Source organism: Polypterus senegalus, chromosome 4, assembly GCF_016835505.1.
Source record: "Polypterus senegalus isolate Bchr_013 chromosome 4, ASM1683550v1, whole genome shotgun sequence".
Taxonomy (NCBI): domain Eukaryota; kingdom Metazoa; phylum Chordata; class Cladistia; order Polypteriformes; family Polypteridae; genus Polypterus; species Polypterus senegalus.
In genome coordinates, this window is record NC_053157.1 from 34,064,166 (window position 1) to 34,086,563 (window position 22,398).

Below are 22,398 nucleotides of genomic sequence, written 5' to 3' on the forward strand. Positions count from 1 at the left end.
TGTGGTTAAGGTTTTGGACTTCAGACCCTGAGGTTGTGATTACAAATTCTGCTGCTGACACAGTGTATGCACACAGAGTGACCCATAAGCAAATCACTTCATCTGCCTGTGCCCAAATGAAAAAACAAGAAATGTAACCAATTGTACCGCAAATGTTGTAAGCTGCCTTGGATAAAGGCATCAGCCAAATAAGTAAATGTAAAATATAAACATGCCATGGAACTGCTCCTCTTCATTGGGCATATTATCTCATTAATATATTCCTATTATCAGATCATTATCACCAGATATCAGAACAGTACAGTAAACTCAACAAAGTAATGATTTAAAACATCCTTTCAGAGCATGGACCACATATTCCACATAAATGTTTTGGGCTTACATAGAAAGGGCATTGCGCCCAGGCAATAACCCCTACAATCGGATGGAACTTAAATATAAATGGGAGCAACATGGCAAAATCCAGGTGTGGTAAGTTGGAAGACACCCACACAAACAAACATAGTGCTTGTCAAAATATTGCTTAATTGTGCATGTATACTGACACAACTAAGGCATTCATGCTTTTTAAATTACATTTCCTAAATATTAGGAAATTTTTTTAAAAGCTGGTTGCTGGCTCTTACTAAAGCTAGGGAAAATCTAACATAACTTTCCTTTAGTTGTTACATTAAAATGCAGTTTTTTTGCATTAAAAATTGTATCTTCTTTATTGTCTTTAACAAACATCCATTCATCCATCCATTTTATTTTTGAAACCAGCTTATCCATATAAATAGCAAATATCTTAACAGAAGAACATCACACAGACACCACTAATAATTATAATGGCCAATACAGATACATTCTGGAATTACTTGGATCATTTAAACTCTATGACATTTTGAAGTACTACACCGGGGGAAAAACATACACACAATGAATGCCAACATTTAAACTACACAGGAGCAAACAAAGACCAGCTTTGTTAAGTTGACTTCCAGGAGGTTTCAGTGCAGTGATGAATATCAGATAAACCAACTAACCTATTGCAATGGTGTTTTTTTTACTATTTTTCAAACTATACCAATGCAAAGTCAAACATTTTTTCACAGATCATCTTATATAAGTTAATAGAAAATGAGCAGCAGCTACAGTATAGAACCATTTTACCTCTTTTGGCCTAGTCTCCGGAAATACAAAAAAAGTAGTTGTAGTGTGAGCAATGATGGGGTTGTGTCTTCCCAGACATCTTTGCAGTACATTTATTTCTATATTTCTCCAATGTGGGCATTATAAAATTGGGCAACATGCTCAGGGTTTCATAGGGAATTTCATGTCCAGTATCTTACTCACTTAACCATACCATCTATTTGAAGAGTTTTTAATCTGTGCAGAATTCCTCACGCGTCAAACCAGGGCAAAACTGTCTTTAGCTTTATATTACTATTAAGTACCAACATTCATACCCTTAACAACCTCCAAAAGACTGTAGGAGCCAAAAACAATGTGCACATAACATGAAATTGCCAAACTTGCTTAATCGAATTCAGGAAGCTTCAGACACAAGGCATATATCAACATTAGACATATCGCCAGTACACCATGGGAGCCACTCAAACACAAAGACACACTGAAACCTGAATGGGGCTAATTTATATACAAATACAAATGTATACAGTGGCTCAGTAGTTGGCACTGCTGCCTCACTGATGCAGCAGACGGGAACTGTAGGCATTGTAGACAATGCCTAGACATTGGAATTTGGGAAGAAAACGCCACAGATACAAAGTCATGACTGTTCGGTTAACTGCAGACCCTAAACTGGCTCTGCAGAAGTATAGGTGTGTGCATGAATTGGCCCTCCTATGGACTCTTACACTATTCTTGGTTTGTTCCTGCCTTGCGCCAAAATGTTACCTAAATGAGCTTTGGCAGTTAGAGAAATTGAAATATTGATTGGAAATATATTTTTTGTATTAAAATACTGCAAGCTGTTGTGTTTCATTTTTTAATTTTATAAAATGCATAAATGCTGTCACAGTTTTCCTCCATTTTCACCTGTTTGACCCTTCAGGAATACATGCAGCTCTCGTGGGAAGGGGGTTTTAGAATTTCTAGAGTCTCAAAACATGTCTGTCCCCACTCCTCAGTGGCAAGATGGACGTTCATAACTCCAAGACACGGTTCTGAAAATCCAAAAAATGGCTCAAGGATACAATGTCCCAAGAAAAACAGACATCTTTTCCGCTTTTCCCTACAGAGAGGCATACAATGACAGGCATACCTAATGGCTCCTGAGTTCACTTTAGAACAAAAAACTCCACCTAAGAGGTCAGATATTGCAGTGAGGCTATGTGAGGGTCTGACAGGATGTTTAAGGCCTTGTTCACACGGGCGTTAAGTTTTTGGATAAACGAACTTGCTCTGAACGTCCTAGACATTTATGTTGCATTTTGTGGTGGCGATCGATTGACTTCTACACCGGCGTTCGTTTGTCTCTGTCCAACGCCAGCCTGCAGCCCAAATTGTAGTTTGTGTGTTAACCTGTGGAGGCAGTGTCGGGAACTGGATATGAAAGCCCTTGTCGTTTTATTTGAGGTGCCTCCTTTCAATATGGACCATTTTGCTATGTTAGATATTAATCTTCTTGTTTTAAAAATACTCGTAATACGCGACGTAGGGAGAGAAAAATCGCCCGCTACTGGGTTCATCCTCTGACTGCACAACGCCGGGTTAAAGGAAGTTTTTGTGCTTTATGAAGAAATGCGAAAATTTCCGCGCAAGTTTTTTAATTACTGTCGGATGTTGGTTTCCACTTTTGATTGTCTGCTGCAGCTGGTGCAATGCCACATTGCACGCCGATCAACCAATATGCGACTTGGTGTTAGCCCTGAAGAAAGACTACTTGTCACTTTGAGGTAAGGAAACAGTAGTCGAGTGTGCGCTTACACCGGTGTTATGCACTGAAATGTATCCCCCCCCCCGCCATGGATTGCCCCCCCTACATAATTGTTATCAAATATTATATTAGAACATAAATTAATAGGTTCATGGTTTAGAAATTACATGAGACAATAAACTAAAATAAGCGAAATGAAAATATATATCCGGTCCTCCGAAGCGTAAAATAAAAGCGCAGAAAACGAACTAGAAGCGGTTTTCTTGCATTCGTTGGGTTTTGAACGCCAAGAAAAAGCTGCATGCAACGTTTTTTTGATGCTGTATAAACGCGCTGCCGGACAAACACATGTCACCAAAGCCCATGTGAACACTCTCATTGACTCGTACGCGTTGAAAACACTCGGCGCTTGAGCCGCGCTCACCGGACGCTACAAACGCAAAAAAAAAAAAGCTCAATTTTAACGCCCGTGTGAACAAGGCCTAAATCATAAATTTAGCAAAGTTCAACACGACTGAAAAAATAAGTAAGTTAGTTAATTAATACTAGTTTGTGTTTTGTTCTCTAATCAATTATTAGCATTATCACACATACACACATTACTAAATTTGAGGAGCACACTCACATTTAAATTATTTAGAACCTGAATTTTTTTTTATCTGCATAGAAAACCAATCATTAATTGTCTTGCTTGGAAAGTCCAAGACCTGTATGGTGAAATGAGATTATATTTATACTCATGCTCTGCTAAAACCATACAGAAAACCATGTGAAAAATAATGTTTTCCTTGTCCATATCAAAATGGTAAATTCTTTATTTACCTCTTTTTCTGTAACTTGTGTAGGTGTCTCAACAATGAAGAAATGCATACATTTATGTATCTTTTGTATAGTATATATAATTTTTTAGTAGGGATGAATTCAGTAATATTCATTGTAAAAGGCAATACATTAAAAAATTAAGTGAAACTGTTTTCAGTCATAAAATGTTATTTAACATTACAACACTAATGACTTAATTCATAATGCTGCAAATGTAAATTCCATATAAACAAAATGAAGCATAAGTGACTGTGCCCTACTCAATACATTTCTATCAAAAAATTTTCTTTGGGCATTTCTTTTGTTGTACTTCATATTCTTCAGCTAATGAAATGTCCATTAATTTAACATGAATATTTCACACTTTGTAATAACAGGACCTCACAATCTATAGTTTTGAGTTGAATGTGTACACATTGTGGCCCCTTTGGGTTTCTCCCATTTTTCTTTAAAAAGCCTAATCTGTTGTAGAGGGAGTAGGAGTAGGAGTAATAGTAATAATAATATGACAGATCTTAGACTCAACCAGTTGGCAAAATAGTGGCACAGGAATGCTAACCCATGATGACTCCACAGATGTTAGCAAAGAAGCTGGTGCTGGGTTTCTTTTCCAAATAGCCTGGTTCATCTAAACCAATAGAAACTCGATTAGACTGACAGCTGGTGAGTAGAGAAGCCACTCCATTAACCTAAATACTTTGTCATGTTATTCTTTCCTGGAACAACTCCAGAATTTTCCTAGCCTTGTGGCATGGAGCATCTTTCGATTATAAAAAAAAAAAAAAAAAAGCCAAATCACAGATGGTTAGATTGCTGCCAAGAAAGGGTGTACCTGTAGCATTTCTGACAGCATCAATGAACCCATCATGTGCCATGAAAACACACTATCACCATTACACAATCAAAAGTGTCCTGCGTTGTCCTTTAATCAATGGACTATTTTCTAGCTACAGGAAATACCACTGGCTTTTATCAGTGTTGGTCCATTCTCACCAAAGATAATGTCATACTTGAAAAATCCAGCAGAGTTGCTATTACACATGTAATGAGGATGGCACATACTGGTACCTATTGCATGTAACATTTAAAGTAACTCAAAAATGCATTCTTGTCCATTTTCTTTGACACAACAAGGTCTGATCAGTATGATGCTGCTAAATCAACTCAGTTTACTGTTACACAGTGCTCTTCACTGAGTATATGCTCAAAGTGACTACATAAATACACAACCAAAATGCATCAACAGCAAACTGCTAAACTAAATAATTACATACATGAACAAGAAAACTACATTAAACACACATTAAAACAGAAGAGCTTCAATTTAATCAATACAAATAAACCATGACAATATTAAGTCCATTAGCATTATAACGCAGATATAGCCAGTTGACGATGGGGGTAAAACAAAGACTAGACTCAACAGTAATTTGCCATATTACTGAATAAAATAAAACTCTGGGGGGTCCACAAAGGGTTATAACAGACAAAACAACAGCTCTGATTCGAGCCAACTAACCCCCAAACCCACTTTTGTCAGTGACTGGGTAGTCAAATGTGGGAATGACAGGTACATATATAATAAAATCATAATCCAATTTATATAATGATGAAGCACAAAGGACACACACACCATTATATATTACACTGCAAATTTAAAACAATAAATAAAAAATCAACCTCTTTAACAACGATTGAAAATAAACAAAGGTACAAGAATCACATAGATGATTGTTTAAAAGGTTTATCAGTTTAATAAGTACAGTTATACAGAAGTAAATTAGATTACACATTCGCTACATGATTTAAAAAAAAAAAAAAAAGACATCAATAGAGAGTGCCTCTTGTGCATCTATGCACAACTAAATTGTTACTTGAATTCTTCCAATCCTATTTTCTTATCTGATATTCTTGACGTCATAATTAGCTTAACTATGTAAAGCACAAAGACTTGGAAATACGTAACATTTTTTCACTGTCTGTTATAGGACATACTAAACTATTTTCCAGAAAATGTTTTTTTTCATACAATGAAAACACTCCAACTAGTACATCAATCACTGTTTAGTTGAAGGGAAGAGCTCTGTGCACATGAGAGTTGACAATTAATGATGCTCATCTGGAAATACAATGTATACAATGTGCCAATGATGAATAAGTAATGCGGGTGTTTTGGACCTAACAAACAGAAGAGAAGCTTGTCTGTCTGATGTCTCATATTTTAAATTCGATGAATAAATAGAATAAAGAAAAAGCGCCAAGCCTGCTGGTGAACTCTCTGTACCTGTTTAGACATTGAAGAGCACCTGCTCCATCAGGCAACACTCTATGGGCTGTCAGAAAAAGGAGCAAGCATGACTGTGCTGGAAGGTCATCACACAGTCATGTAATTTGACATGCCCAGCAATTTTCAGTTATTTAGACTGAAATGGTCCTGTGACAAGAGTAACAAGTCTGATGTACCCTATGAGTAGAAGTCACATAATGTGACATTGGCTTTAGTTACACATCTTAAAGATATTTGGCATCACTTAATCAGTGACTCTTAATTGCCCTAGGATGAAGAATTGTAGCCTTCGATAGACTGGGACATTTTGTCCAAGTGACCTTGAATGAAATTTGATTTAAAACATTTATTACAATGTATGTATTTATCTGTGCGTGAATATATAGAATATTATACCTATAGATATACTGTATATTAGATACTAATTATACCTATAGACACATATACTTACACACACATATATGTTCATATGTCAACAAACATAAAAGAAAACGTTAACGGTTAGTGCAATGAAGTTTTATTGTTAACTCTGCCACCTTCACTTCAAATAGGTTTACAGTTTCCATCAAAGAAAAGATTAATTTGCTCATGCAAACTTAAATATTTAATATTCTGCTATTTAAGCTCACATTTGCCACATGTCCAATCACAAAGATTTGCATAAATCAGAATAAGAAAAAGATAAAGTATCACAAAACACAGCGTTAATCCTGTAATACTGCACTTCTATAAAATGCTCCCTCATCAGAAAATGGCATGTTATTTACTTGTTTCCCCTCATAGAAAGGAATTATAAACAGCAAACATCTTGTAAATGACACATGGGTAAAATGTAAAAGGTGCATTCAATTCTACAAATTAACTTCATTATGAAAAAAATACATTTGGATTGTCCCATAATGGCACAATTTTATTTCCTTAAATCATCTAAATCCAGTACCAATTATAGAGTAATTTAAAGATTGTTCCTAGAGCCTTATTTAATTAAATTGATTCTTTTTCTGAATTTTCTATTCTTCCCTACATGACATTTAAGCTCATTAACAGAAAAGGTTCTTCTCTGGTTTAGCCTTTTGTTTTTTAAAAATATACTTAAAACTGTACAAACCATAAAACACAGAATTTTGGAGAAATAATAGTCTGAGAATAATTCTGTTTCCATTTCGAACCAAACAAGTAAAACAAAATTATTTAATATTTAAAATCATCTCTATTGCATCCCCACTCAATTTTCAGTGTAAGGTACAATGGAAGACTATTTTTTGCTCTGCAAACATGATAAAATGTCAAGTGAAACTTTATTGATTTCCAGGTACAAAATGGAATTGGTACAAATCATTACATATTATAGGTATGCATTAGGCCAGGTGTACCTTATCATCAATCATTTCAAATTTCATGCAGTTTAAAGTTTTCAAAGTTAAATTTAATAAAATTAAGAGCAGATACTATTCAAGCCACAAAAGTGCCACAGTTCAACTCTTGTCTTGTGCTCCAAAATCAAAATACTTCTGGAAATTCATATCATATTCAGTAACATATCCTAATCTTGTAAGTATTTTGGTAAAATAAATCGGCTAAAATATAATACTATATAGGACAATAATTTAAATACATAAGGAGGTTTCAGAATGGGTGGATGCATGGATAGTACCGATCATATTTTATTTTAACAACAGACAGGAAACAGAGTGTCATGATGCTTTGAATGAATTTTCAATGGAAGTACACAACAATACCTGGGATAATCAAGCCAGAGCACAGTATTATAGACTAAGGTGCAGCTCTCTATTATTTACTATAAGTGACCCACATTTTGCACAAGATGTACTTATAAACAGATAAACAACTCAAAAAATCTAATGGGACATAAGCACAATGTCATATTTTTAACAAACTGATCAGGATTTATAGGTAGGAGCCACAGAAATATTTTTGTTATACTGCATTCTCTCTTTTGTTTTACTCAAACTCAACATATAATATTGCAAATTAAGATTAAAAGTAAAAAGTAGTAAACAATACCACTTAAATAAAATAGCATGAGTACACAATTATTTTTCAATATCCGGGTTTTTATCATAATTTATAAAATTAATCTCTGTATTCACTGCCCTAATTACACACTGTACAAAAACAGTATAAGTCATAATTTTATTGCAAATCCAACCTGATAATATACAGAATAGAAAATGTATTCTGTTTCACTAATGTGTGTATCAAATATTCTCAGGCTGTTTGTATATAAATAATAAAAAGAAAAACACACAAATGCAGTAAATGCAAGGTGGCTTTCAAACTTTCAGACGAATGAGATAATATACTTTTATACTAGGCATACTGTACATGACTATATTAAGCTCTTCACATGATAACAAATCGTCAACAACTGAGTATAAGTTGGGTGGCAGGATGGTGTAGCAGTTAGTGCTGTAGATCAAGTAACTTGGACTCAAAACATTCACCTGGATAGTGTTTGTATAGAGTTTGCTACTCCTCTCCGTATTTGTATGATTTTTCCTTCCACATCTCAAAGGCATGTGCTTTGGGAGCTTTGATTTTAATCTTTAACTCCAACTTAGCCCAATGTAAGCATGTGTTAGTGGACCCTGCAGTTGACTACAGAAGTATCCAGTGTTGGATCCCATCTTGAACCAAATGTTGCCAAGTTAGGCTTCAGAAACCTGTACACATTAAACTGGATTATGCAGATTCGAGAATATTACGTTGCAAGTTTCCAAACAATGGTAGCATGAAGTGATTTGATTTAAAAAAACTTAATAATATCTTTGCACATTCCAAATCACAATACTAGTACTCTATGGTAGGACATCAGAGAGAGCAATGTACATTACACATTCTTACTTTGTCTGTATAAGATGTCCCCCTCCATCCCAAAGATATAGTTGGGTTTACTGTTAACTATCACAGTAATCTACAGTCAAGTGTTTTGGAGCTTTGAGCTATATCTAATCTCAACACAGGTAAGATACCTGAATTTATAATTGTTTGTCACAAGCTGTGATCATTGTAACCACTTAATAGTACTAGTTATGCATCACAATAAATAAGCCAAGCATCAAGAAATAAATCAGTTTTGATTCCTCACTCCCTTTTCAACCTTTGATGGTCTGGAGTTTGCTGGTTTCATTACAGGGTGCTGTTTAAAATACATCATTTGTCTTAATATTGTCTTACCTTGTGAAAAGAACACGTGTTCCCATTAAAGCCCAATGGCCATTACGGACTAAAGATGTTCTGTGTGTCTAACTGTTCCAGTTCTTTGTCTTTTCAACACAAATACTATGGCTTTACATTTTGCGAGATATGAAAGGAATCACTGGTGCTGGTCCCATACAGGTTTACTGTATTAGGACGAAGGGCCTGCTGCAACATTTACAGAGATGTTATGTTGCAGAAGGTGTGTATTGGCAATCAATATTTCAGGTAAATCACACTCAAAGTGTCCATGTGACAATGCAGGTTCGAGTCCATGCTCCCATCTGCTGTTCGGGAGCCCTTAAACCCATCACCGTCGATAGTTATAACCAAGATGAGCTAAGCAGTGAGGCAACAACATCACACGGGGATGGGTTTAAGGGCTCCCGAACAGAAGATGGGAGCATGGACTTGAACTCGCATCGTCACATTTGGTGGAAGCGGTGGGATGAGCTAGCAATGGGGACAGAAGAGGAGACTGAGCAGCAAGTGGGATTGGTGACAGATGTTTGAAAAGAAGCCACGGACCCAAGACATTATAGAGACAGGGACAGAGCTTTTTTATGGACATTTATTTATGAATTGCTTTTAGTTGTCTTTTAAAGGGTTCTTACTTTTTAATGTCCTGTTTTTATGAAAGGGGCTTGGATTTGTTTAATTATGGGGTTTGTTTTAGTGCTTTTATTGTTTTAGTGCAGTGTAGTTTGTAGAGTGGCCGAGCTGCAGACCTAGGCTCCAGTTGCACAGGGTTGGCAGTGGCGTGGAGCCTTCCCGTGCAACTGGAGTCTTATGAGGGGTGGAGTGTGGTATAGCGGGTCCACAGCTCTCTGCAAAGGCCAGTTTGTAAAATAAATAATCCCCGTGCTCGCGGCTTAGCGAGGGGGCGTGGTGGTTGTGTGGCTGAAGCAGTTCTCAGGGCGATCTGTGGTGTGGGCGTTTCTCACCTAAGTGCACAGGTGAGAGACTGCCCGCATCTGTGATTGTTCCTGAGGCTGCTAATTTGCTGCAGCTACCATGCCCTCTCGATATACAGAAGCGCGAGTTGGCTAGGAAGGAAAAAAAATAAAAAGGAAAAAGAAAGAGAGAAAAAAGGCGGAAGTTGCTGGAGAGCACGAAGCTAGAAGCAGTGTGGCAAGAGAGCCGGTGTGAGCGAGTGAGTGCAAGCTCGCATTGCAGCTGTACGGGACGCCTGGGTGTTGGGCCGACACCCAAGAGTAGTAGTAGTGGTCGCTCCCGCTGAGTGATCATGTAGCAGGAGTGGCCAGTGAAGTAGGACGACTTGCCACATAAGGCCGGGAAGGCAGCGGGAGTCGGGAGGCTTGGTGTGAAGTTGTTGTTGTGAGTGTCCTGGTCATCAAGGATACCAAGTCTCGGCCTAGGATGAGTGCGCAACCGAAGCCAGGCTCGGGATGCCTCCAGACCGATTGAGAGGAGTGAAGGTCAGCTGCAGAGAGAGCGTCTCGCCTGCTGCATGGCCCAAACGGGAGAAGCAGGAGAGACACTATGATAAAAGCACCGGACTCTGAATTGTATTTTAAAGGACTGCTTCCAACGTTGTTTTTAACCTCGTTTTTAGAGATTGTTTTTCTATTGTTTTTTTTAACCTCCACATGTTTCACTTGATTTTTATGGATTCTTTATTTATTTGAACACTGTTTTGATTATGGGCGGCACGGTGGAGCAGTGGTAGCGCTGCTGCCTCGCAGTTAGGAGACCCGGGTTCGCTTCCCAGGTCCTCCCTGCGTGGAGTTTGCATGTTCTCCCCGTGTCTGCGTGGGTTTCCTCCGGGCACTCCGGTTTCCTCCCACAATCCAAAGACATGCAGGTTAGGTGGATTGGCGACTCTAAATTGGCCCTAGTGTGTGCTTGGTGTGTGGGTGTGTTTGTGTGTGTCCTGCGGTGGGTTGGCACCCTGCCTGGGATTGGTTCCTGCCTTGTGCCCTGTGTTGGCTGGGATTGGCTCCAGCGGACCCCCGTGACCCTGTATTCGGATTCAGCGGGTTAGAAAATGGATGGATGGATGGATGGATGTTTTGATTATTGTTTTAATAAAAGCACTTTGCACTTTTTCACCATCCCCTTGCTATGTTGTTGCCTCACTGCTTAGCTCATCTTGGTTATAACTATAGACGGTGATGGGTTTAAGGGCTCCCGAACAGCAGATGGGAGCATGGATTCGAACCCGCATCGTCACAGTCCAATGACTGTAGAAAATTTTGGATAGGATTGTATCAAGCAAAGCAGTTCTACTAATTTCACAATATTAAAGCCCTAACAACTGTTACAATAAAGCATTTTACAGTATATACTACTAATCGTAAATGTGAAAGAAAATAAGAAATGGGTATGGGGAAAAAAGTGTTTTTATTCAGTCTGAGTTAGCTGTACTCTCAACTGCCTTTTGCATATTAAACCAATGGAAATAGACGAACAAGAATATTTGGAAGGAAAAAAAAAAATACAACTTCTTGTGCAAGAAACCCACTTCCACTTATTGATAGCTAGAATTCAAGGCATTTTTATATTCTGATATTCAGTATCCAATTACTAAAACTTAACCAATTAGTTGTGATAAGGATGTTGCAATAAGAAATTACAGCACTTAAGTGAAAATTAATACAATTATTTAGGATGAACTTGAACATACTCTATAACTCTTAACTGCGTATCTTTTAATTCTAAATATATTTGCTAAACAATGTAAAGTCTTTGATGTATTTTATAAAAGGATTTGTGTGTTTTTTTTACCACTAACTCAAATTAGGTTTCTTCTCCAAAATTACAAACTTGCCATTTCCTTGCTCAAACATAATTTAAAAAGCCAGGATACAACGGTACCAGTACAACCTTGTGATAGTCAAGTGGGTTACACATTCAGTCAGAACAAGTTCAGTGTATAATGACAAGCAGCAGATACAGACTAAAGCTTTTACATAAGCCATACAAAAGGAACCGCAGCTCAAACAAAGAATCTCAAAAGATTTTTTGCTACATACCAGAATAATAACATTGGTGCACTGTACTCAGATACATTTTTCATTGAACTCTTACCTGCTAGTCTGGAATTCACATAAGGAGGAGAGATGCTATCATGTGAGCCAAGGTCCCGGTTAGCCATGTGGTTATACTGAGAACCATCTGCATAGTTCTAGAAATTGAAAATACAGAAAGGAAGAAAAAATAACATGCTAATCTAAAACAGATGAAAGGCAATAATAGCAACATCTTCACAAATATCATCAGGAAAAGAATGAATTCAGTCTAACACATTTGTGCAGCGTAACACTACACTGAAAATGAGGAACATTTCTACATTGTATTTGATACTCTTGAAGCTTTATCCATTCATTTTAAACTACCTGCTTCTTCTCTTTCATAGTTGTGGGGGAAGGACAAGAGGATTAACAACACTTGTCCAGTTCACTCTCATATTTCCTAACAGCTGTAAAAAGTATTTACAATAATGAATGTGGTAAAATGTGCTGGTGAGCCTAATGTGAATAATCATTAGCAAACTCTCTAACAGTTCCATCACGACTTTTTTTTGACCAGGGGTAGAAGTACTTCATATATGCCTGCCATTCTGGAAGTGCATTTGACGATGTGATCACACTGTAGTTGCTCCATTTCATAATTTAAATGTAGCATTTAAATCACAGATCTAACTATACAGCTGTGAAGGCAAAAAGAAGCCATATATTTTGTTGTTCCTGGCTACAGATCAATACACAGCAAACCAATATTTTTTAATAAATATTTTGGGATTTTGGTGGCACTGTGACACATTGGTTAAAACAGATTCCCTCACAGCTCCAACATATCACTCTTGATTCCAGGTCTATGCCACTGTAAATGTAACATCTGCATATTCTCTATGTGAACTTTAATCTGGGATTCTCATTTTCTCAGATATCCAATGTCTCTAAACTTACCCAATATGTGGGGGGCATACTGGTGTGGTTGTAGCTACCGCACAGATTCAAAAATCTGGGTTTGAATACTACGTTCAGTCACTATTTGTGTGGAGTCTGCACAGATTTTTCTCTGGATACTCTAGTACTCCTCTCACATACCAAAGCCATGTATATTAGGTGAACTGGTAGTTACACATTGGTTCTATATTAGTGCGTGCAGAGGTGTGTGAGTGGTCAGTACAGTGTATGGATATTCATTAAGCAGTTCTTGTATGGTGCCCGAATATGATGAAATAAGCTGTAGCCCACCGTAAGTCTAAACTTTACAACATAAGATTTTTAAGTCTCACTCTTCCGTTTTGCATGTGATGCTATCAGGACTGGTACCACCAACCATGACACTGTTTTGGTCAACGCTAATTAGCGCTGTTTTTAAGTCCTAAATTATTTCAACAAAGTGGACTCGCAACTCTGAAACTCTATTCCAAAAAAAATATTTAATTGTATCCTTTCCCCACTTTCTTAGTGTTGGTGTCAGTTTAGTATTGACAAAATATGTGGTGGTTATAGCGTTAAAAAAATATTTGGCTTTTGGAATTAACTCTCTGATTATCAGCCTATTTGTGATTTGCAAAATCAGATGTAAAGCCAGATAATGCAAATGAAAAAATAAGAATGAATGGATGGATGGATCATAACCCTTGTACTTTAAATGGATGTTAAAATATGAGGAAAACAGTGTTGTGAACATATCTGTTAATAATGTAAGCTTATAATAAGACATAAGCACATATAGAGACAAAAACATAAGGCATGTAAAAAGCTTAATAGCATATCTGTGGATTTAGGATGTTTCACAAGGCAGATGTGTCATCCTACCAGACTTGAAAAAGAACCAAAATACACAGAGATGCAGAAACATAGAGAAAGAAAAAAAAAAGAGTATAAAAGTCAGAAAAACAGCAAGACAGAAACAGAAAGATTCCATATGCTATTTTCTCTTTTACCATAAACCAGTATTCTAAACACAATTCACAAGATTATTCACAAGACACACGTTAGATATATATTTTTTTAACAAGAATAATATCTAAATGACTAATGCGCTACATCATAAACAAAGATCAATTTAAATTTATATCTTGAGCACAGGATTTACAAAGTGTCAAAAACAAAGGCTTCTGGACAAGAGGTATGATTTAAATTAAATGAGTATAAGTTTATTATGAAAAACGTTTTGTAGAGTGCATGACATATAAAAAGTGTATTACACAAAATGATTTGTTTCTTTCATATAATGTGAGTGGAATCACTGACAAATCATTAATTACATTTATTTTGAGTTAGAAGCACTAACTGTTTATCTAAAAAAATAACTTTTATCATTTTTTGAAACTAACCTACAATTAAAAAGAACATTCTTCTATAAATATATATGGATAAGGCTACAGTACATTAATTGCAAAAACAACAGCAAATCTTGCATAATATATAGTGATTTCAGATTTGCTAAATTTCCCTAAAAATACAACGATGTAACCCTCTATTAATTATACCTTTGCCTTCAATTCACTTCTCCTGGTGAGGGTCATAATGGCAACACGTTAAACTATTAGCAAATTAGTTTTTTGTTTTTTTAAATAATTTCTATAAAAGTGTTTTTAATGTACTTTAGATAAAAATGTAAGCAGAAGAGTACATTTATTTATTTAAGTTACTTTTCAATTATAAGACATTTGCTGAGCTGTCTGAAAAATTATGCCCTAACTTCATATTATAACGTACCAAGATGAAACACGAAACGGCTCTACATAGCTGCATCTGCATGGCAGTTTCCCTGCACTTCATGATTTTTCAAACAATCAAAAGCCTGATTACCAGCCATTATTTGAATTGTATAAACTAATGTCTGAATATTTTTACGTTTATTTAAAAAAAACAGTGAGATGTTATATGCAAAAACCCTTGCCTAACCAGTAATCAATGAAAGTAAATTTAGTAAAGTAAAATTAAAACTATTTAATAGCTACAGCAGCTTTATTTCACGTTATTTAATGTTCTTTTTCTATTGTTATATATAGTATTAACAGTTTTATTAACATTTTATTAACTACACGGTATATGTCTGCGCACACATAAAGAAATTTAATTAACTACACGGTACATGTCTGCGCACACACAAAGAAATTTAATACAGCTTCTATGAAAGCTGTAGGATTTAAACTTCCATAATCAGTTTACAGGACAGAGGAACACAAGATGGAGTGCTTAAACACATTCCCTATTAGGTATCTCATATTCTGTCCTCCTTATGCTTTTCACTGGTGAGAAATTATGACCCTCAACCAAGCTAGCAGAAACATATTTCCAGATAGGTAACACTGTTGTTCTTTCAACCTATAGGAGCCTCAAAAAAGGCATGAATTGTAAACAGTAATTATTTAAGGGCGAGTTAAACATTTGGCAATTTTAACTTGTAACCACTCACCACTGTACATAACAATCAAGAAACACATGCAACTGTCTCCTGTTAAGAGTGTATGTGATGAGGGCACTAGCCCACTACAGATAACACTTGAATGTTACCTGTGTATGATGGATCTGCTCCTGTTCAGTTTCATGTGAGGAATAGGTTATAATGCCCAAATGACCTGAGGAATCTTAAAAAATATAATTAAGCATGTGAATGTATCAGATTTCGTTGGTACATACTTAATGTTGAGTACATTACATGCTACTTCTCTACATAAACAGCAGCATACATTTCATTAATTTTCTGTTAAAATACCAGCATAAAATTCTTAACAGATTTTAGAGCTGGCGTATACACAGACACTTAAAACACTAGAAAGGGGTACAATCAACATGAAAAGGGATCTTGAGTATGTTTATATACAGTTTAACAACATTAGAGGCACAAAAAACATACAAGCGAGATATACCAGTTTTGGTTAAAAAAAAAAAAAAGTTAAATATGCTTGTGCACAATTTATATTATCCTGTATTGAATAGTAAACCAGCACATCAAAAGCAGAACAAAATGAAGAATTAACTATATATGGTTGTTGGAGTTTGATGGGTTGGTCTGAGTAATTCAGATATCACTGATCTACTGGGATTTACACACACAACCATCACTAGGTTTACAGAGAATGGTCTGAAGAAGGGAAAATATCTAGTGGGCAGCAATTTTCTGGGAAAAACTAACTTATTGATGCCAGAGGTCAGTGGAGATTGGCAAGACTGGTTTGAGCTGATAGAAAGACAACAGTGACTCAAATAACCACTTATTACAACCGAGGTATGCAGAAGAGCATCTCTGAACGCACAACACGCTGAACCTTGAAACAGATGAGTGACAGCCGCAGGAGACCAAGCCAGCTGCCACTCCCGTCAGCTAAAAACAGGCAGCTGAGGCCTACAGTTTGCACAGGGTCACCAAAATTGGACAATAAAAGATTGGAAAAACGGTGCTTTGTCTGATGAGTCTCGATTTCTGCTGCAACATTTGGATGGTAGGGTCAGAATTTGGCGTTAACAATATGAAAGCATGGATCCATCCTGTCTTATATCAATGGTTCAGGCTGGTGTTGGTGATGTAATGGTGTGGGGGATATTTTCTTGACACACTTTGGGCTGATTAGGACCAACCATCCTTTTATGACTGCAGTGTACCCATTTTATTCCAACAAGATAACGCACTATGTCACAAAGCTCAAATTATCTCAAACTTGATACTTGATCTTGAACATGATAATGAGTTCATTGTGGTCAAATGGCCTCCAGAGTCACCAGATCTAAATCCAAAAGAGCACCTTTGGGACGAGGTGACACAGGAGATTAGCATCATGGATGTGCAGCCAACAAATCTGAAGCAACTGTATGGTATCATGTCAATATGGACCAAAATAACTGAGGAATGTTTCCAGCACCTTGATGAATCTATGCCACCAAGAACTACAGCAGTTCTGAAAGCTAAAGGGGGTCCAACCCAGTACTAACGAAGTGCATCTACAGTAATAAAGCGGTCGGTGAGTGCATATGTATGTGTGTGTGTGTATATGTTTTATATACATATATAAAATTCTGAAGATATTACCACTTGAAAAACCAACTCAGAATTGCAAAAATGCAACTTCTGTATGTGTACACTATACATACTTTTATACATATATATGGATTGTGTATATAAAAAGTACAAGAAAGTCTTATAACTCAATAACGAAATCTACCCATAGAAAAGGACTGTAAAGTGAACAAGCAATTTAGATTCAAACAAAATTACCTCAGACTTCTAGTAAACATCAAGTTTATCGGCTCAACAATAAAATAATAAAATCAAAATCTTCAAAACTTCTACCAAGTCAAATTTATTGCCTAAAAAATGAGACCAAATCTTTCTTGAACCATTCAGGAATCTGAAGCTCTTTATCATCTTAACATGTGAAAATTATTTTTCACCAATCTTTTGGAAGCTGTGAAGTTTAAAAATGTATAACAGAAAAACGTAATAAAGACATTTCATTTGTGCGTTATGTTCACCAGTTGCAGTTGAGCTGCCACAAGGTTTTGATAGTCTATTCATCTCAATATCTCAGACTAATTTTACTAGTGGGACATCTATGAGAAGTATTATTTTATTTTTAAACCAAAACAGATTGAACTACCACTACTGCTATATTATTAGCATTCAGAAAAAAAGAGTATACTAATTAATCACATACTCGATGGAGGATCTATAGCCAAAACACTATCTCCCAAACATGCTTTCATTTTCTCAGAAAAAAAAAAAATCACACAGACTGACAGTAGACTGCTGAACACAGAGAACTGTAGACTTGGTGAACATGAGCTAAATTTTCAGAAAGAACCAACCTGCAACCAGCAATGCTTTCATACCTTATACTATTAAAAAAATATGCATCTTTAGGTGTAGATAATGATGCTGCATATTTCTCAATCTGGTTTCTGCAAGCCATGTTTCATTTCAATGGCCTATTCTCAAAAATGTTCACCCTAGTTCCTCAGGGAAGAATCCGATGATATACATAACAGATAAATCTTAAAACAGATGTTCTGCTTGACTTACTGATGGAAAGATTTCCACAAGAAGATGATCATCAGTGAAGGAAGTGTTTGCACCTGTAACATTATTGCCATCTTTAAAAAATACAGCTAGCTAGGACCTCTTGAATCAATACCACTAGAAACTAGAACTGCTTATGCAAGAAGAGAACTGCATTTTTTGTGCTGCCTAAAAATGCTTGCTAGCTCTCTTGGTTTATTACGATATGAATTGCACATTACATGCAGAGAGAACAGTGCATGTAATGCAGGGGTGTCAAATTCAGTTTCATCAAGAGCCAAAAATAACACTTTATATATTCAAAGCAGGTGACAATATATCAACAAACAACTATCACAACATTTACAAACACAATGGTAACTCTGTCCTTCATGATTATATATTCTGTCTTGTGGCTCTCTTAAAACTTTCCTTCCACTTTATCGGCTTTTCTTTCTTGGACATTGCTGTAAGTTAGGAAAGCTACCAATAGCCTCAATATGAAAACCAGCATTGAGGGAAAAAAGTACATCAGCTCATAAGTCCAAGCCCAAATGAGAATTTGTAGATAAAGCAGAGTACTCTGCTTACAAATGCATTAACATGTGTTACGAACGCATGGCATTTGACCACATTAACAAAATGGTTGTAAATGCGCTAGTGATGGATCACAGACCACATTCAAAACTGCATACCTGTTACATTTAATATGTGTGGTAATACAAATGCATTTCCTATCCACATACAGCAATCAAGTTTGCAGAAAAGAGAAAGACAAAAGAATCATGTAGAGGGGGTGGCAGCAGTCAGCAGAGCCGCAGAAGAGTGGCCAGCCCTGACATACCTGTGTGGTGGAGCGGCATAAGAGGCATGTGTGAGGTCAAGCTGTGGTCTCATTCATGGCACTATCACACCTTTAGCATCATGCTAAAACATCGAGGTTCTTTATGGAAATGTGGAGTGTAACCTTCTTTCTACTTTTTCTTGTCAGGTCAGTTATCATTCTAACTACAGGTTAGCAGCTGACCTGCGCTGTACTTTAAATATAATCATGAATAGACAATGGAGATGCAATTTAATGCCAGGTTTAAATATAATCTGGCTAATTTATATATAGATACAATTAATACATGAAATGCACATTAAAAGAGGTCTTTTAAAAAACTAACAGTAATCACAGGCCACATGTAACATTTCTTGAATGCTGATGAAGTGAGCCTCTTTAAAAAGTTACAAGGACCAAATCCAAAGGGCCTTGAGTTTGACACTCCTGAGCAAATGTGAACAGAAGTTTAACATGAACTCATGTAATAGTAAAGCACAGATTCACTTGAAATAGCTACAAGAAGAAAAAAAAAGTAATAGCACAAGGAATGAAATTGGAAAAAATAACTTGCACCCACCATCAGAGAGAGACTCCATACCTTTAATTGTAAACTTGAATTGCATTCTTTCAATGGGAAGGAACAACGGATATAGCTGGTGACGTTTCTGCCCTGATTATTTTGAATTTAGTCTGCCATCAACTTGCACTTATGCTTTATCATTGCTACTGGATCATTGTACATTTTATGTTAAGAACTGTTTTTCTCATCTGTATGAGCTGTTTTCATGCCATTGAAAACTAGCTAATCCAATCAGGATTTTTTAAATTTCTTTTTTGCTTTTTAAAAGGTTTGGAATTTTCATTTCATACAAGTAGAGCCTAAATCAAGCTAGTGTTTAAACTTGGCAGAAGGGCAACTACATGAGCAAGCACAATACTATACAACATTTTACAACAGTTGAAAACAATTCAATATTTAATAAAATAATGTTTTTAATAATTTACTATTAGCCTTATAAACAAAAATTTATATCAGTAAGATGCACGTTAGGTTAAGAATTACAAATGTAACAAAATGAACTTAATTAAAGCAAGAAAGAGGCCCTGGAAAAGAATAAAATGGACTTTACCAAAACCATCAACACTAGCCCCAGAGCTGTGGCACTGTGTCCACTTCTCATCTCCCTTTCATTAATGGCAAATTTGATTGTTAATAAGTCATGAACTCTATTTATGGTGTGCCTCAAAACAAAACAGCTCTAAATTGGTAAAAGCAGCTGACATACAGTACGTATAAAATGTTCAAACAAACAGGGCACTCCCATACCTCACAGCTAACTATATTTTAGAACAAGCAGCTACATATAAAATCAAAGTAAGTGCAGAGAATTTAATGTTGCCAAACAAACAAGTACCTAACCTATTGGAATAATACCTTAGTTTTACTTTGGCAGAAGAGCCAAGAATGGTTAAAGCTCTATCAAATTAATCAAAAATATCATACTGTAAACTTTGGGAGTTTTTCTCATAGCTATAATTATCTTCTGGAGGTTATCCATGAAAAATCACAAATTTAAGTAAACCTGAAATTAAGGTCAGCAAGAACATCCAGCATGGTGTAATGTCTAAAGAACCTAGCTGTGTTCTAATTCTACAAAATTCATGCACCTAAACAACTGTCCTGAAACCTCATTGTAGCATTAACCAAATGTAGAAAAGAATTAGTGAAAAGAAAATAATGAGGGAAACTGCTGAGGAATTAATAATAAGACATCCAACAGCTTCATAGATGGTATTGATTTTTTTTTTTTTTTTTGAGGAATTACTGACTCACAAGTTTGGGTCATAGAGGAGTTTCTTCAATTTCTCAGAGGGAAATAACAGTCTGTATATTGCCTGGTTGTATGGTTTTCATTTTAAGTTTTGCAAGAGTGAAAAAGCAACAGCTTCCAAGAAGTCATTCAGCTGTGTGACATTTTAACGTTATTGTTGAACAAGCCGAGCATAGAAACATAACCAATTTTCCTTTACAAACCTAGCAGATTTGAAAGAAATTATTAATTGCTTTTCCTCAGTGCTGCTTTGCTACTGGATAACTGTACACTTTCTGTTATGAATTGTTTTCTTGTCTGTATGAGCTACTTTCATGCCATTGTAAACTAACTAATCCAAACAGGATTTTTTCTTTTTACTTCCTTTTTGTTTCAACTCACCTTTTTAAAAACTTTTTTGGAAAGTTTTACTTAGCAGTTCTAAATTGACCCAGTGTGAGTACGAACCACCAGCCTATCGTATCACTCACTGCTACAAGCACTGAGCCCCTTACACTGGACTAAGCAAGTTTGAGAATGTTATGTGCTACTTTTGCGAGTCTGCTTTAAAAATGTGAGATACGGTATTCATCTGAATGTGAACCAACAAGCAAGTGACAGAAATTCAAGCCTATACAAGATGGGTGAGAAACTGTCAACACATTAAAATTCAGCACACATTACTTAAAAATAATTGTCAAGGACAAATTAATGTTTTCTAATAACAGGAATTATATTACTAAAACATTCATTCAGACAGCTATTTTCAAAGCGACTCAATCCGTATATATGTTCAAAAACGAGCTGAAGCATTCCTCAGAAGTAATGGGCACAATGAAGGAACCAGCTTGGATAGCAATCGAGTCCAAACTACTAAAATGATTCTTTTTTTTTTTGGCAAAATTGTTTGTCATCTGACATTTCTTGCAAATGTTGCACACTACTGATAAAAAAGTAACAAATATTTTCGCAGAAAATGGTGCAAAAACTGTCAGTTCTCAGGAGAACCATAGAAAGGACACCACCCAAATCCATAGAACTAAAATATGAAGAAAACAATCAATAATTCTATTTTTGGATATAACAATAATATAAATTGTTGACTAGACAAAAAGAATTAAAAATTAGACTCTTATCATTGATGTAAGGTAGTATTTGAATGTGTCACAAAAGCAGTTTTAAATTAAATAATATATAACATTTATTGATGATATAAAAAAGGTATCTTGCCGAAATACATTCATCAAGTCTGAACTTTTACAGTTGATTTGCAAGGCTGTGTATGTGTCTTAATTAGCATATGCTTTGCACGAATATCTGCCATTACCAGACCAGGTCAATAAGGGTTACTTTAAAAAGGAGCATTGACCACACAAAGGAAATTAAAAATTTCTATCCAAGTTTATGTTACAAGGGAATGTTCATATTAAAAAAAAAAAATCTTGAATTACTGTTGGTATTGCTCTATTTCATTTATGCACAAAATAGTTTGTTCAACTTTAAGGCAAAACTCTGTAATCAGAGTGTTTACTTCTTACTTGAGAAAATAATGATTTAAGGAACTTCTTGTCCA

The 22,398-nt window shown here is 35.9% G+C and overlaps 1 protein-coding gene across 14 annotated transcripts in view; it reads right to left on the minus strand.

Annotated features, from left to right (window-relative positions):
• LOC120527245 (transcription factor 4) overlaps window positions 1-22,398 on the minus strand; it is a 303,004-nt gene that overhangs the window by 188,665 nt on the left and 91,941 nt on the right. For all 14 annotated transcript variants that reach the window (XM_039750445.1, XM_039750437.1, XM_039750441.1 and 11 more), the window contains one exon: window positions 12,261-12,357. In XM_039750445.1, coding sequence (XP_039606379.1) covers window positions 12,261-12,357 — 97 coding nt within the window. The remainder of the gene's footprint in view (window positions 1-12,260; window positions 12,358-22,398) is intronic.